Source organism: Prionailurus bengalensis, chromosome B1 (genome assembly GCF_016509475.1).
Source record: "Prionailurus bengalensis isolate Pbe53 chromosome B1, Fcat_Pben_1.1_paternal_pri, whole genome shotgun sequence".
In the NCBI taxonomy this organism is placed as follows: domain Eukaryota; kingdom Metazoa; phylum Chordata; class Mammalia; order Carnivora; family Felidae; genus Prionailurus; species Prionailurus bengalensis.
Window position 1 is genome coordinate 173,337,237 of NC_057344.1, and position 15,158 is coordinate 173,352,394.

The 15,158-nt window shown below is 39.2% G+C and overlaps 1 protein-coding gene across 1 annotated transcript in view; it reads left to right on the top strand.

The window, feature by feature from the left end:
* The window catches only part of UGDH (UDP-glucose 6-dehydrogenase), a 32,933-nt gene extending 21,208 nt beyond the window's left edge, over window positions 1–11,725 (top strand). Inside the window, exons 7-12 of the mRNA XM_043553211.1 lie at window positions 3,244–3,338; window positions 5,546–5,676; window positions 5,924–6,057; window positions 7,474–7,565; window positions 7,675–7,785; window positions 10,262–11,725. Coding sequence (XP_043409146.1) covers window positions 3,244–3,338; window positions 5,546–5,676; window positions 5,924–6,057; window positions 7,474–7,565; window positions 7,675–7,785; window positions 10,262–10,372 — 674 coding nt within the window. The 3' untranslated portion in view covers window positions 10,373–11,725. The remainder of the gene's footprint in view (window positions 1–3,243; window positions 3,339–5,545; window positions 5,677–5,923; window positions 6,058–7,473; window positions 7,566–7,674; window positions 7,786–10,261) is intronic.
* Window positions 11,726–15,158: the final 3,433 nt, after the last annotated feature.

The window sequence follows — 15,158 nt, forward strand, 5'->3', positions numbered from 1 at the left end:
ACTGTTTTAGGAGCATTAATTGGTATTCAGTTCGAACATTTAGGAAGAGTAAGTTCCAGAGACCACATAGGAAATAACTCAATACCTTACTGAAGCAAACAGGAAACAAATTTCCTATCATTTACTTTGCCTACTAATATACTTTTGGAAATGTGGCCTGGGTGAAGTAAGTCGGTTTTTATTAGTTGCCAGTTCTGTACTTCTGAATTATCCTATTTGCTAAAATTTATTTTTAATCCCAAAATCAGTGCTCCTAGTGCTTTCACGGTCATTTGCAGACACAACACAGCAGCAAAAAATTTGAGTCACCCAACACAGACATTTCCAACTGAAGTTGCATAAGGCAATGCTCTTGTTTCAGCTCCCATTCTGTAAACAAGTGCGGTCTATTTAGTGTCACATTTTTTACATTTTTGTGCTTTTTATTGGTGGTTTCACTTTTCTAAATGGCCCTCAGGCATATTGCAAAGTGCTGCCTAGTGTTTTGTGTTTTTTTTATTATTATTTTTATTTTTTTTTACGTTTTTTTTTTTTAACGTTTATTTATTTTTGAGACAGAGCATGAACGGGGGAGGGGCAGAGAGAGAGGGAGACACAGAATCCGAAGCAGGCTCCAGGCTCTGAGCCATCAGCCCAGAGCCCGACGCGGGGCTCGAACTCACGGACCGCGAGATCGTGACCTGAGCTGAAGTCGGATGCTCAACCGACTGAGCCACCCAGGCGCCCCTGCTGCCTAGTGTTTTGAAGTGCCAGGAGACTCTGATGTACCTCACAGAGAAAATACGTGTGGTTTGATAAGCTTTATTCAGGCATGAGTTGTAGCGCTGTTGGCTATGAATTTAATGTTAATGAATCAATAATATATATTAAATAAAGTGTCTTTAAACTCATAAGGGCAAGAACAGGGACACTGGGCTGGCTCAGTTGGTAGAGCATGCAACTCTTGATCTCAGGGTAATGAGTTTGAGCCCCATTTTGGGTATAGAGCTTACTTAAAAGGGGGAGGCAGAAGACATGAGCAGACATTTCTCCAAAGAAGACATACAGATGGCAAACAGACACATGAAAAGATGCCCCGTATCACTCATCATCAGAGAAATGCAAATCAAAACCGTAATGACATATCACCTCACACCTGTCAGAATAGCTAAATTAAAAAATACAAGAAACAACAAATGTTGGCAATGATACAGAGGAAAAGGAACACTTGTGCACTGTTGTGGGGAATAAAAACTATTGCAGCCAGTGTGGAAAACAATATATGGAGATTCCTCAAAAATTAAAAATAGAATTATCATGTGATCCAGTAATTCCACTACTGGGTATTTACTCAAAGAATACAAAAACACTAATTCAAAAAGATATATCGACCCCCATGTTTATTTCAGCATTATTTACACTAGGCAAGATATGGCGGCAACCCATATATATATGTGTATTATATACATATACACACCACATCTTCCTTATCCATTCATCTATCAATGGACATATACATATATATATATATGTGTGTGTGTGTGTGTGTGTGTGTATGTATATGTATATAATATATATACACACACACACATATATATATACACACACATACATATATATACATATACACAGTGGAATATTACTCAGCCATAGAAAAGAATGAACTCTTGCTATTTGCAACAACATGAATGAATCTAGAGAGTATTATGCTAAGTGAAATAAGTCAGTTAAGGAAAGATAAATACCATAAGATTTCACTCATATGTGGAATTTAAGAAATAAAACAAACAAAAGAGAAAAGAGACAAACCAAGAAACAGACTCTTAACTATAGAGAACATACTTATGGCTGCCAGAGGGGAAGTGGATGGGGTGAAATAGATGAAGGGGATTAAGACTACACTTATCATGATGAACACTGAGTAATGTGTAGAATTGTTGAATCACTATATTGTAGAGCTGAAACTAACATAACACTGTATATATACTATGCTGGAATTAAAATAAAAAAAATAAAAACATTAAAAAGTCTAAGTATAATAAAATAAAATAAATTTTTAATAAAAGTAAAATGCTTATGTATCAATTTGTTGGTGAAATGTGACCATAAGCTCACAGGAACCTAACTCTATTTCACCTAGGAACAATGCTTTAGTATTCATTAATTCCACATTTGTGGCAATTTTGTAGAATGTAACTAGTAGATAATGAGAATTGGTTGTGTTTTTGGATATAAGTTAACATGGTTGATCTAAGGGTAAATAGAGTTTTATAGATTGGGCCATAGGCAGCCCTTTGTGTGTTTCTGGGGCCTAATGCCATTTCTCAATTCTGGTTTCCCTGCCCTTTTCTTTTTAGTATTTTCTTTAAGCTACCGTTTTAAAAAAAATAGCTACTATTTATTGAAGGTCTATTATGCAACAAGTTCTGAACTAGTACTTTATATATCTCATTTATTAATCCTTATAGCCTGTTAAGAAGGTGCTGGTATGTCCTTTATAGAGATGGTTAGGGATCAGGGAAATTTTCACGACTTGCTGTAAGTCACACAACTAGTGAGTGGCTAGGTGTTTTGGACTCCAAAGCACATGCCAATCCTTACTGTATATTGAATTGTATTAGAACAGGGTGGGCAAACTATTGTCTTCAGGCTAAAATTGGTCCCCAGCTTGTTTTATAAATAAAGTTTTATTGGAACACAGCCATGCCAATTTTATTACATATTGTCTATGACTGCTTTTGAGCTACAAAGGCAGAGTTGAATATTTGTGCCAGAGATTATGTGGCCCACAAAGGCTAAAATATTTACAATTTGTCCCATAAAACTTTACCAGCCCTGTGCTAAACTAAGTGCTAAACTAAGAGAGGTGGGGCAGTGATACCAGATGAAGAAGGAATAAAATAGAAAATGTAGCCATAATAAAACATTTACTAGAAGATTATCTAGAAATTATTTATAGAGTTGATTAGTTGCTTGCAAATTTCACACATTATTTAAACCCAATAACTTTCCAACATCTAAATTTTATTATTAGAAATCCTAGCATAGGGTCACCTGACTGGCATAGTAGAACATGCAACTCTAATACAGTAGAGCATGCAACTCTTGATCTCGGGGTTGTGAGTTTGAGCCCCATGTGTGGGGTGGAGTTTACTTAAAGAAAAAAAAAAAATTCTAGCTTAGGCCCTCTGATTTAGTGTGACAGATTTGTCACATGATTCAGTTGTGGTTCTTAAATAAAAATACTGTCACTTTTTTCTTCAGGTTTTGGTGGAAGCTGCTTTCAGAAAGATGTTCTGAATTTGGTTTATCTCTGTGAGGCTCTGAATTTGCCTGAAGTAGCTCGGTATTGGCAGCAGGTATTAATCTTTCTAGTCACAACTTTTGCTTAACTTCTGATTAAAACATGTCACCCTTTGTGAGATGTTTTTGACAGAATTTATTTATTCCAGGAACTCAAACATTATATTCAGTTTCTTTATTTTAGGTTTACTTATTGGGCTTCTGTATTTTTGTCTTTTTTGCTAATCAACCCCGATGGAAATTTCTGATAAACTATCTGTCTTCTAGTTTTATAACACATTTGCTCTCAGGGTAAAGCAAGAACTATTAATTACAACTCCTCTCTATCCTAAAAGGCAGACAATCATAACAAAGGAAGAACCTGTATTGTAATGCTTTCAAGGTGGTTTGCGTGTGTTGATACTTGTTTTGTCCCTTTGAGATTCACAGAGCTAAAATTAAAGACCCTTCCCAAACTGAAAATAGAGTTCACATTAATTGAGTGCTTTCCCTGTGCCAGGCACTTTCTTAGGTACTTTGCATATTTCATTTAGTCCTCATCACTAATATTCCCCATTTCTAGGTGAGGAAACTGAGACTTAGAGACGTTAAGTAATATGTCCAAGATACCAGCCGGTATACATATCTTTCCCAAATATTTTTTCTGCAATTTTGTAGTTTTTTAGATTTCAGCAGTGGATGACAGTATAAGGAAATGTACATTTTTTTTTAATTTTTTTTTTCAACGTTTATTTATTTTTGGGACAGAGAAAGACAGAGCATGAACGGGGGAGGGGCAGAGAGAGAGGGAGACACAGATCGGAAACAGGCTCCAGGCTCCGAGCCATCAGCCCAGAGCCTGACGTGGGGCTCGAACTCCCGGACCGCGAGATCGTGACCTGGCTGAAGTCGGACGCTTAACTGACTGCGCCACCCAGGCGCCCCAGGAAATGTACATTTTTAAGGAAAATGTACAATATAAAAGTTCGTTTCATTCAATACAGCATGATGACTTTAGCTTCCTGTCCATCATGGCGAAATGCAGATAAAGTCTTGATTTTCCAACACTCTGGGCTCATTTCACGAGCTCTCAGGTTTTGAGACAGCCCCTAGAAATTCAGTGCCTTAAAAAAAAAAAACCACATAAAAACTAGTCTCTTGGGGCGCCTGGGTGGCGCAGTCGGTTAAGCGTCCGACTTCAGCCAGGTCACGATCTCCCGGTCCGGGAGTTCGAGCCCCGCGTCGGGCTCTGGGCTGATGGCTCAGAGCCTGCAGCCTGTTTCCGATTCTGTGTCTCCCTCTCTCTCTGCCCCTCCCCCGTTCATGCTCTGTCTCTCTCTGTCCCAAAAATAAATAAACGTTGAAAAAAAAAATTAAAAAAAAAACAAAACTAGTCTCTTTCCTTATATACTGGCCACCAATAGGAAGTCTTGTTTCTTTATTTATTTTTACTTTTTAAAAAATGTTTATTTATTTTTTTTTTGAGAGATGGAGAGAGTGAGTGTGAGCAGGGGAGGGGCAGAGAGAGGGGGAGACAAAAGATCCAAAGTGGGCTCTGTGCTGATGCAGAGAGCCCGTATGGGGCTCGAACCCATGAACTGTGAGATCATGACATGAACCGAAGTCAGACACTCAACCACTGAGCCACCCAGGTGCTCCTGAAGTCTGTTTATAGACTCTTAGGAGAGTAAAGGGTTAGGCGAGCAGAGACTTTTATTCTTACAATATTTAGTTAAAAACTTAGTCAAGGGTTAGGAGTGCTATGCTTTATCAAGAGGCAGCTATAACTCTGCATTGTTCAACTGTTTTCTGCTCACTTTCTACTTCCACTCAGTTTCGGTGAGGGGTAAGCGTATATGGCAGGGGTGGTGGGGGGGCTTTGGGATTTGATTGCTTACCGCCTTGCTTCCATAGGGTTTGGAGAAGTTGGCAAAGGAGAACTCTGTTTTCTCTGTGCCTTTTTTCAGCTATTATAGCTGGATCTCAAGTGGGGTTGAAACTTAACTGTGCTCCTCATCTTTACATCCATCCCATCTGAGATTGGTGCATGGAAGCCAAGTGAAAATTTTCAGGATGACTTTAAGTGTGGGATGGTAATTCTTTTTTTTTTAATTTTTAATAGATACTGAAGAGGTTGTTTAATCTTTGCCTCCTGTTACTTTATGAGGCTGGTATTCATACAATAGTACTATAAAACTGTGAGCAGTGTGTGGCATAGGCTTCACCTCTTTTAACTGCACTAATTGTACATGTATACATTGTATAATTGTACATGTAATTTCAGGTCATAGATATGAATGACTACCAGAGAAGGAGATTTGCTTCCCGGATTATAGACAGTCTGTTTAATACAGTAACTGATAAGAAGATAGCTATTTTGGGATTTGCATTCAAAAAGGACACCGGTGATACGAGGTACCAGTTCTTAAAAATATTTCAACCCCTTTGAGAGTACTAACTGCTCATCTTATTTTGATTTTTGATAGTGGATGTGTGTGTGTGAAATATATGTGCATATATATAGTATAAAGAATAAAAGTAAAGTGAACATCTGTATCCTCACAAGAAATAGAATTTTCCCTCTATAAACTCCTTAGGTATTAGAATATATGCCATTTTGTTTCATTATACTCCCTAGCAATACTGATGTTTTTTCCTTTAGAGAATCTTCTAGCATATATATCAGCAAATATTTGATGGATGAAGGTGCACATCTCCATATATATGATCCAAAAGTACCAAGGGAACAAATAGTTGTGGATCTTTCTCACCCAGGAGTTTCAGAGGATGACCAAGGTAAGGCTTTGAGTCTTATGAATCACTGAGTATGGGCCTAAAACTTGTTTGTTCTCTAGAAACCTTTGGTTGTTCTGTTTTTGTTTTTGTTTCTTAATGAAATGCTGCATTAAAAAAATTTTTTTAGGGGTGCTTGGGTGGCTCAGTTAGGCGTCCAACTCTTGATTTTGATTCAAGTCATGGCCTCAACAGTTCATGGGATCAAGCCTTGCATCAGGCGCTGTGCTGACAGTACAGAGCCTGCTTGGGATTCTCTCTCTCCCTGTTTCTTTGTCCCTCCCCCCGGCGCGCTCTCTCTCTCTCTCTCTCTCTCTCTCTCTCTCTCTCTCAAAATAAATAAATAAACTTAAAAAAAAATTTTCAGTATGGTTAACATACAATGTTATATTAGTTTCATATGTACAATATAGTGATTCAACAATTCCATACATTACTCAGTGCTCTTTGTGATAAAGTGCAGTCTAAATCCCCTTTATCTATTTCACCCATTCCCCCACCTGCCCCTCTGGTTTGTTCTCTATAGTTAAGACTGTTTCTTAGTTTGTCTTTCTCTCTCTCTCCCTTTTTTTCCTTTGTTTATTTGTTTGGTTTCTTTTTTTTTTTTTTTTTCGACATTTATTTATTTTTGGGACAGAGAGAGACAGAGCATGAACGGGGGAGGGGCAGAGAGAGAGGGAGACACAGAATCGGAAACAGGCTCCAGGCTCTGAGCCATCATCAGCCCAGAGCCCGACGCGGGGCTCGAACTCCCGGACCACGAGATCGTGACCTGGCTGAAGTCGGACGCTTAACCGACTGCGCCACCCAGGCGCCCCTGTTTGGTTTCTTAAATTACATATATGAGTGAAGTCATATGGTATTTGTCTTTCTCTGACTGACTTACTTTACTTAGCATTGTACTCCCTAGCTCCATCCATGTCATTGCAAATGGCAAGATTTCATTCTTTTTGATGGCTGAGTAATATTCTGTTGTATGCATATGTATGTGTGTATGTGTATATATATGTGTGTGCGTGCCTGTGTGTGTATTGTACAGCTTCCTTATCTATTCATCTGTTGATGGACATTTGTGCTGCTTCCATGGTTATTCTATTTTTATCATTGGTAGGCCTTCTTTTCTGCCTCATTTCTCTAAAATTAAACTCTTAGACATTGTTCTATCAACTTTGATTTTATTAGCTGTGGGTTGGTCTAATAATTTTTCCAACATACCCTAAGAAGCCCCAGATGTTCCAAGGAGATGCTTCTAGGGTAAGGTTCAGGTACTCCAGGCACCCCCCCCCCCCCATTACTCTCATTCTCACTTCAACCAGACTATTTCACTTCTGTCAGACCTTTCTAGTAACCCTAGTATTAAAATGCATAATTTCAAATAATTCCCTTCTTATTGCCAATTTTTTGTTGCTGTTGTTATAGTGTCCCGGCTCGTGACCATTTCCAAGGATCCATATGAAGCATGTGATGGTGCCCATGCTGTGGTTATTTGCACTGAGTGGGACATGTTTAAGGTGAGGTGACAAGTACTATGAAAGAAAATTTTAGAAGTATTCTGGTATCAGTAGGGGTTGGGTATGTGTTCATGTATATGTTCTAATTGTTTCATTTCTGTCTTTATAGGAATTGGATTATGAACGCATTCATAAAAAAATGCTGAAGCCAGCCTTTATCTTTGATGGACGACGTGTCTTGGATGGGCTCCACAACGAACTACAAACCATTGGCTTCCAGGTAATTAATTATGATCCTGGACTGGTTTTGTTTTGTTTGTTTGGTCATTTGCTTTTTAGTGGGTTTGAGTTTTAGAATTTTAATATTCCCTTCTTTAGCAATAACATAACATGGGGGCAACATGTCAGTTCTCTGGAAAATCTCTATGCGATTTGTGTAATTACTCCACTCCCTCCTTAATTTGTAATCTCAAGATCATTCAGTATTGGTCTTCCTTACATGGTATCTAGGAGTCAGTAGTTATCTATTACATAGGGATAGAATGTACCTTGTCTTATTTCATATAAAGATCAAGTAAGAAAATACACAATTTAAAAGAATTTTTTTTTCTTCCCAGAGCCACCCACGCTGCTCTGATGAACTATCTGCACCACACTGACACCCTCAGGGACCAGGCCACTTATTCCTATCTGAATGTTTTGAAAACTGCAAAATGCAGTGTAGTTGTCACATATTGCATAGGATCCTATACCTTTTGAGTGCTCAGCACTGTTCTAGCGCCTGAGAAGTCTGAGCGAGAAGTGTGGGAGCTTTAGTGGGACTGGCCCTTTTTTAATTCAAAGTTTGCTACCTAAATGGAGTGTTTAGAGAGCTGACAGAAACCTGAACAGTACCTTTATGTTGCATCTATTTCAATTTTACCAAGGGTCCCAAGAGTATTAATAAGAAGGAGGTACTTTCCATTTCCTCGGAGCAGTGTGTACGTGGGGGTGGGAGGCTTGAGGGGAGGTTGGGAGGGTGAAGAATTACGCCAGGAGATTGTAGTCAGCATAGTCCCATAGTCCCTGGGCAGAGCAGGGAGGGGGGAGTGTTGAGAGCTAGCTCTTGTGCATTTGCTCGGCACCAGCATTCTTGGAAAGGTACCCAGAAGGCTTTATCTGCTGTTCAGAATATTGGATCTGGTTCTCTTAACCTGTCATCGACTTGTTAAAGATCCTTCTTAGAGAATTCAGTGCTCATTTCTCATTCGTGAGAGATTCACTTGCAGCAAGAATCAGATGATGTCCTTGTCTGTTAACATTCCATCAGGGACCTTGGGGATTCTTCTACTGCACCCCTCCTTAGTGAGTAACAGCATGACTGCTTTTCCCAGTCATGACTTAAACTGAAGTAATGTTACTTTTTAAAGATTACTTCCAAGGCGTAAACACATTTTCTTGCATTCTTGTGTTACTCATTTAAGGGAGAAGATAGGTAATATAAGCTTGGATTCTTATAAAAGTTAACTTTTCTGAGTACAGATTTTTAAAAAATGGGGAAAAAATGAGGAATGGAATCACTAAATAAAGGGAATTTGTAAGTCACTAAAATGATTAATACAAAGCAAAAACCCTTTGAGTCAGAATTATATAGTTAATTTTAAAAAGTTTTTTTTACTTTATTTTGAGAAAGAGAGAGCATGAGCAGAGGAGAGGCAGATAGAGAGGGAGAGGAGAATCCCAAGCAGGCTCTACACTGTCAGCACAGAGCCTGACGGAGGGCTCGAACTCACAAACCATGAGATCTTGACCTGAGCCAAAATCAAGAGTCGGACGCTTAACTGACTGAGCCACTCAGGTGCTCTTAATTTTTAATTCAAAAGACATTTGTGAAAATTGTATAGTATATTTTTGCTATAGAGAAGAGCTAAATTTATGATTGTTAAAGAAGCAGTGTCTTTAAAGATAAGATTAGTGATTTCAGATATATGAGGAAAAGTTTAAAATGTAATATGCAAAATAAAAATAGACTACCACTTATTTATTGAAGGCTGACTTGTATGCCAGCCACTGACTGGGCACTTTATCTAATTTAATCCATAACACAACCTGTTGAAGTAAGTGGTAGTAACACTGTTTACAAATGAGGAAGAAAGATCTAGAGAGCTTAGTTGACACAACAATTAGCAATCAGGAATCCAGCTGGGGCCTTTTAGACTCTGGAGCCTGAACTCCTGAAATCTATGCTATTACAGCTGATGTAAATTAAAAAAAAAAAAACACAATTCTTTTTTAACGTTTATTTAGTTTTGAGAGACGGAGAGAGACAGGGCACGAACAGGGCCCAATGCGGGGCCCAAACTCACAAACCGTGAGATCATGACCTGAGCCAAAGTCAGCTGCTCAACTGACTGAACCACCCAGGTCCCTCAAGCTGATGTAAATTTTTTAGAATAAGGGAACAGATGTGAGAATAGAGTTTGAGAGAGAATTTGATTGCACTGGAATCTTGTCTGTTAGTTGCTTTCATCCATGTTGCTGACACAGTGGTGGCATGTGAGTCTGTCCTCAGTCTGAGGGGGTCTGGTGTTGGGAATGGCAAGAGTAAGAGTGTCTAGCTGTAAATTTGGAGAGTGGAGTGTAGATTGACTCTAGAAATATGAAAAATACAGAAGGAACCAAAAATCTTTCATAGCAACCCAGAAAACTTGAGACCCTCTTTTGATTTTAAAAGGAAAAAATAGGTTTTCTTTCTAAAATCTTTCTTTTCCCCCTAGATTGAAACAATTGGAAAAAAGGTGTCTTCAAAGAGAATTCCATATGCGCCTTCGGGGGAAATTCCAAAGTTTAGCCTTCAGGATCCACCGAACAAGAAACCCAGAGTATAGTCATTGCCATTTTTATTTGTAATTTTTTTGGTACTTTAGGATAGCAGATATCTATCTGATATTAAATGGTAAATAAACCCAGTGTTTTTAAGGAAACAAAACTATTTTTTTAATCAAATTTATACTAGCTATATGGGAATTAGCATATCTGGTATTATGAATCTAGAATATTTTTTACATATTTTTGTAATTTTGTTACCTCAGTGATTGGATGAGTGGTAAATAATCATGTTGGTTTTAATGGTGTCGATCTTTGTAAAATACAGATTAAACCTAAAACACTTTTTACTTTATAAAATGTCCATAGGCAGCACTTTAATATCATATGTACACTCTTCAGTTTTTCTGATCATTGGTTTATTTACTTGTTATTAAATATATATATTTTAAACCGTGAAATTGCTGTCCTAAACACTGGGCTAAACCTGTTAACCTTTCAGAAAGTGTCCTGGAGACTTTGAGGTTTCTAGCTTAATTGGGTAAGGTGTTTCCCAAGCCATTTCTTGTCTCTCTGAACAGACAGGGAAAATTCAGTGGATAGAATGAGGCCTTGTGCTTTTTTCTTTTCTTTTCTTCCTTCCTTTCTTCCTTTCTCCTTTCCTCTCCTTTTTCTTTCTTTCTTTCTTTCTTTCTTTCTTTCTTTCTTTCTTTCTTCCCTTTTCTTTCTTTTTTGGATGTGCTTAGAACATTTTTCCTATGCTTCCATGTTACAAGTGACCCTATAAGTTTGGTTTGGGTAATGTTCCTTTGCTCCTTTTGTTTGAACGAGCTGCGTTGTTGGTTTTTTAGCCCAAGAATGTCATCACTGCTCATTTCCAATCAATCCAAATAAGACTAAAAGGCAATTTTTTTTTTAACATGAAGAAAATATCAGTATTGGTCTAGTTTATTCTTCTTCATGTCTCTATTTTTCTCACTGATCATTATTTTTTTAGTTCAAGAGCCAAAAATATTTGTTACCTTCATTTTGCATTTTTAGTTCTATAACTCATTGAAGTTCCCCTTTTTCTTTAAATAAGAAAATCAATATAATCTCATGTATGAACTTAAAAAAGTAGATTTTACAAATTACGTATAGCATTATTCTAAAGTAAGAATTTTTGTATGTTTCCATGTGCTTTTTTATTACGTGTCTTATTGACTTTGATTTTGTCTTATGCTTTATCATTATTGAAATATGCCAGATGTCCATCTGATGCTCTGCTCTGCTGAGAGTATACAAATCAAGTTAAACAGATTCAAGCCTCATCCTTTAGGAATTTTGAGGTTCAGTTAGAATACAGAAACAAATACAAAGATGAGAGACATCTGTACAGATAGCAAACACATAAATAAAATATTCTGTATCAACAATTGCGTGAGTGTATTTTCTGTCATAGTACAAGTAACAAATGAGTCACGACAGTCTGACATTAGAAAAATATTACTCCTGGGGCGCCTGGGTGGCTCAGTCAGTTGGCTGTCTGAATTCCGCTCAGGTTATGATCTCGTGGTTCGTGAATTTGAGCCCCACGTCAGGCTCTGTGCTGACAGCTTGAAGCCTGGAGCCTGTTTCGGATTCTGTGTCTCTCTCTCTGCCCCTCCCCTGCTCATGCTCTGCCTGTGTCTCTCTCTCTCCAAAATAAACAAATATTTAAAAAGTTAAAAAAAAAAAAAGAAGAATATTGCTCCTTACTTTTTTGAGAAAAGGACATTACGTCATTCTTTCAAATGATGTAAGAACGGAAGGGAATTTAGCAAATAGATCTGGTGCCTGCAAATCAAAGCTCATGGGCCAAATCTGGCCAGCCACCTGTAAATAAGCTAAGAATGGTTTTTATAATTTTATATGATTATATATGTATTTTTTTATTTAAGATTTTATTTTTAAGTAATCTCTACACCTAATGCGGGGCTCAAACTCACAACCCTGAGCTCAAGACTTGCTTGCTCTTCTGACTGAGCCAGTGAGGTGCCCCTCCATGATTATATTTAAAAAGATTTTTTTAATGTTTTGAGAGAGAGAGAGAGAACACAAGCAGGGAAGGGGCAGAAAGAGAGAGAGGCAGAAGATCTGAAGTGGGGTCCGTGCTGACAGCAGACAGCCTGATGTGAGGCTCAAACTCACAAACTAAGAGATCGTGACCTGAGCCAAAGTCAGACACTTAACCAACTGAATCACCCGGGCGCCCCAATATGATTATATTTGAAATGGTTATGTAAGTCCCCAATTTTGCCCCTTGGCCTGAATAGCCTAAAATATTTGCTATCCAGCTCTTTAAGAAAATGTTTGCAGATAAGAGTGAAAAAACCAAAACTCCAGAAAGAGACAAACACCAGAGTGATTGAACATAAAATGATTCCTTACTCTTAAGATCCTGAAGTGAAAATGAGCTTATTCATCAGACTTCAGCTCAGGTTATGATCCCACAGTTGATGGGTTTGAGCCCCACGTCGGGCTCTGTGCTGACAGCTCAGAACCTGGAGCCTACTTCAGAATCTGTGTCTCCCTCTGTCTCTGCCCTGCCCCTGCTCGCACTTTCTCTCTTAAAAAGAAATAACACTTAAAAAAAGAGTCTGTCTCTTAACCAACTGAGCCACCCAGGCACCCCACATTTGTCTTTTTATGACTGGACTATGTCACTTAGGATAATATCCTCGGATGTGTAACCGACTAAGCCACCCAGGTGCCCCTCCAAAACCATTATTAAAAAGACAAAAAGCAGAGCTCTCCGTCAGCATGGTACACTGAGCACACACATCCTCTCCCTTCTTAGGACCCTATTATAGCAAGAGGGGGAAAAGGCATAATCCAATACAACAAAGGGAATAGGAAGGGGCCATCCGTGGTCAAGAGATTTAAAGAAATTTCTGGAAAGCACTGAGTAGATGGATGTGTACTGACAGAGAAGGGCTGCTTCCTGGAGTACTGGCAGAGGAGTGGGTCTATGCAGAACAGCAGAAGCTCTGCCCAAAAGGACACGGGAAAAAGAGGAACACACACCTGGGGCTTAACTGAAGGTCTTTAACTTCAACAGTCAACCTTCTCGTCCAGTCTTCCCTTTATAAGCAGAATGACAGGCAGCCTGGCATTTACCCCCATGTGACGACATCTCTCAGTCCCAGGGTCAAAAACAAGCCCCCTAAAACAACCAGGAGGGGTTAGGGACAGGGTTCTTCTGTAAAGAAAATGATTAAAGTGTTGGGGAGAACTAGAGCAATGAGTATCGTCCTGCACCAGAACTAAGCCTTCCTTCTATGTTTTAAGTCCAACACCACCTTTGCCATAAGGTAAAGCCATCAAGTCAAAAGACTATCTCAGGGCATCTGGGTGGCTCAGTCGTTAAGCATCTGACTTCGGCCCAGGTTTGTGAGCTCCAGCCCTGCTTCGAGCTCCGTGGGATCTTCTTTCTCTCTCTTTCTCCCTCTCTCTCTCTGCCCCCTGTGGGATTCTCTCTCTCTGCCTCTTGCTGACTTGCACCCTCTCTCAAAAAATAAAAAAATAAAATAAAATAAAATAAGCCTAAAAAAAAAAAAAGACTGGACTTCCAGGTACCTGGGTTGAATTAAACATATGTACTATTTTCATTCTCTCCTGAAATGAGAGAATGAGCCCTTACTTGAGCTTACTTACTAAAATGGCAGTAAAGGAATGAGAAAGATATAGACAAAGACAAAGAAAGTGGGAAAGGAGGCATGGATGGATAAGAGACGTGAACCAACTCTTAGAAGGTAGAAAGCAAGGGGACGCTAAGTAACTTAAAAAGAGCAAGCAGAAACTTCAATGCCCATATAAAAGACTGTTTCTTGGTGTAATTGTCTCCTTAGATCTCAAGAATTGGAAGCACCGGATATCACAAAAATTGGGGTTGCAGTGTGGGGCTGAAAACAGAGGACTTCTATGGAAGATGGTACATATAAGGAAATTAGGTGCACCCAGTCTCTGTCTTACCTCATGAGAAGAAACTACCTTCCCCACCCCTCACTCTCGGGATAGTAGAGGTTTATTTTTAGGAAGAATAGAATCAGAAAATTTCAGACTTAGGGAGGGTGTCAGTGAGATGCCAGACTGGAAACAAGGGAATAAAAACCTGCACTCCCCTGTCCTTGCTTTTTCTCACCTGGTTCTGAGAAGGTCAGCAGTCAGGTTTATAACCCTCAAGGAGGAGATTTGAGGATTATTACTATCTTTTTAAAGCTTAGATGGCTTTAGAGAAATAATCCTAACATTTGGGAGTCTGTCACTAAGAAATCCAGCTCACCCCCCAAACACTACAGTGAAGCTCCATCAGTTAGATGAGTCCCCCCACTCCTTCCCATCAGCTTTACTTTTTTTTTAAGTTTATTTATTTTGAAAGAGAGCGAGAGAGAGAGAGTGAAGGAGGGGCAGAGAGTGAATCCCAAGCAGGCCCCACACCATCAGTGCAGATCTTGATGTGGGTCTCGAACTCAGGATCCATGAGATCATGACCTGAGCCAAGACCAGGAGTCTGGGCACTTAACCGACTGAACCACCCAGGTGGCCCCACCATCAGCTTTAGACTGGCTCATCACTCAGTATGCATGTACAGCCAACGATCAGCAGACATTTGAGGACAGCCTTCAAGACAAAGGGCAAAGGAATGCCTGGGTGGCTCAGTCAGTTAAGCATCCAGCTCTTGATTTCGGCTCAGGTCATGATCTCATGGTGCGTGGATTTGAGCCTTACTTTGGGCTCTGTGCTGACAGTGTGTAGGCTGCTTGGGATTCTCTTTCCTCTCTCTCTCTCTGCCCCTCCCTCTCTCTTTCTCTCATAAATAATAAACAT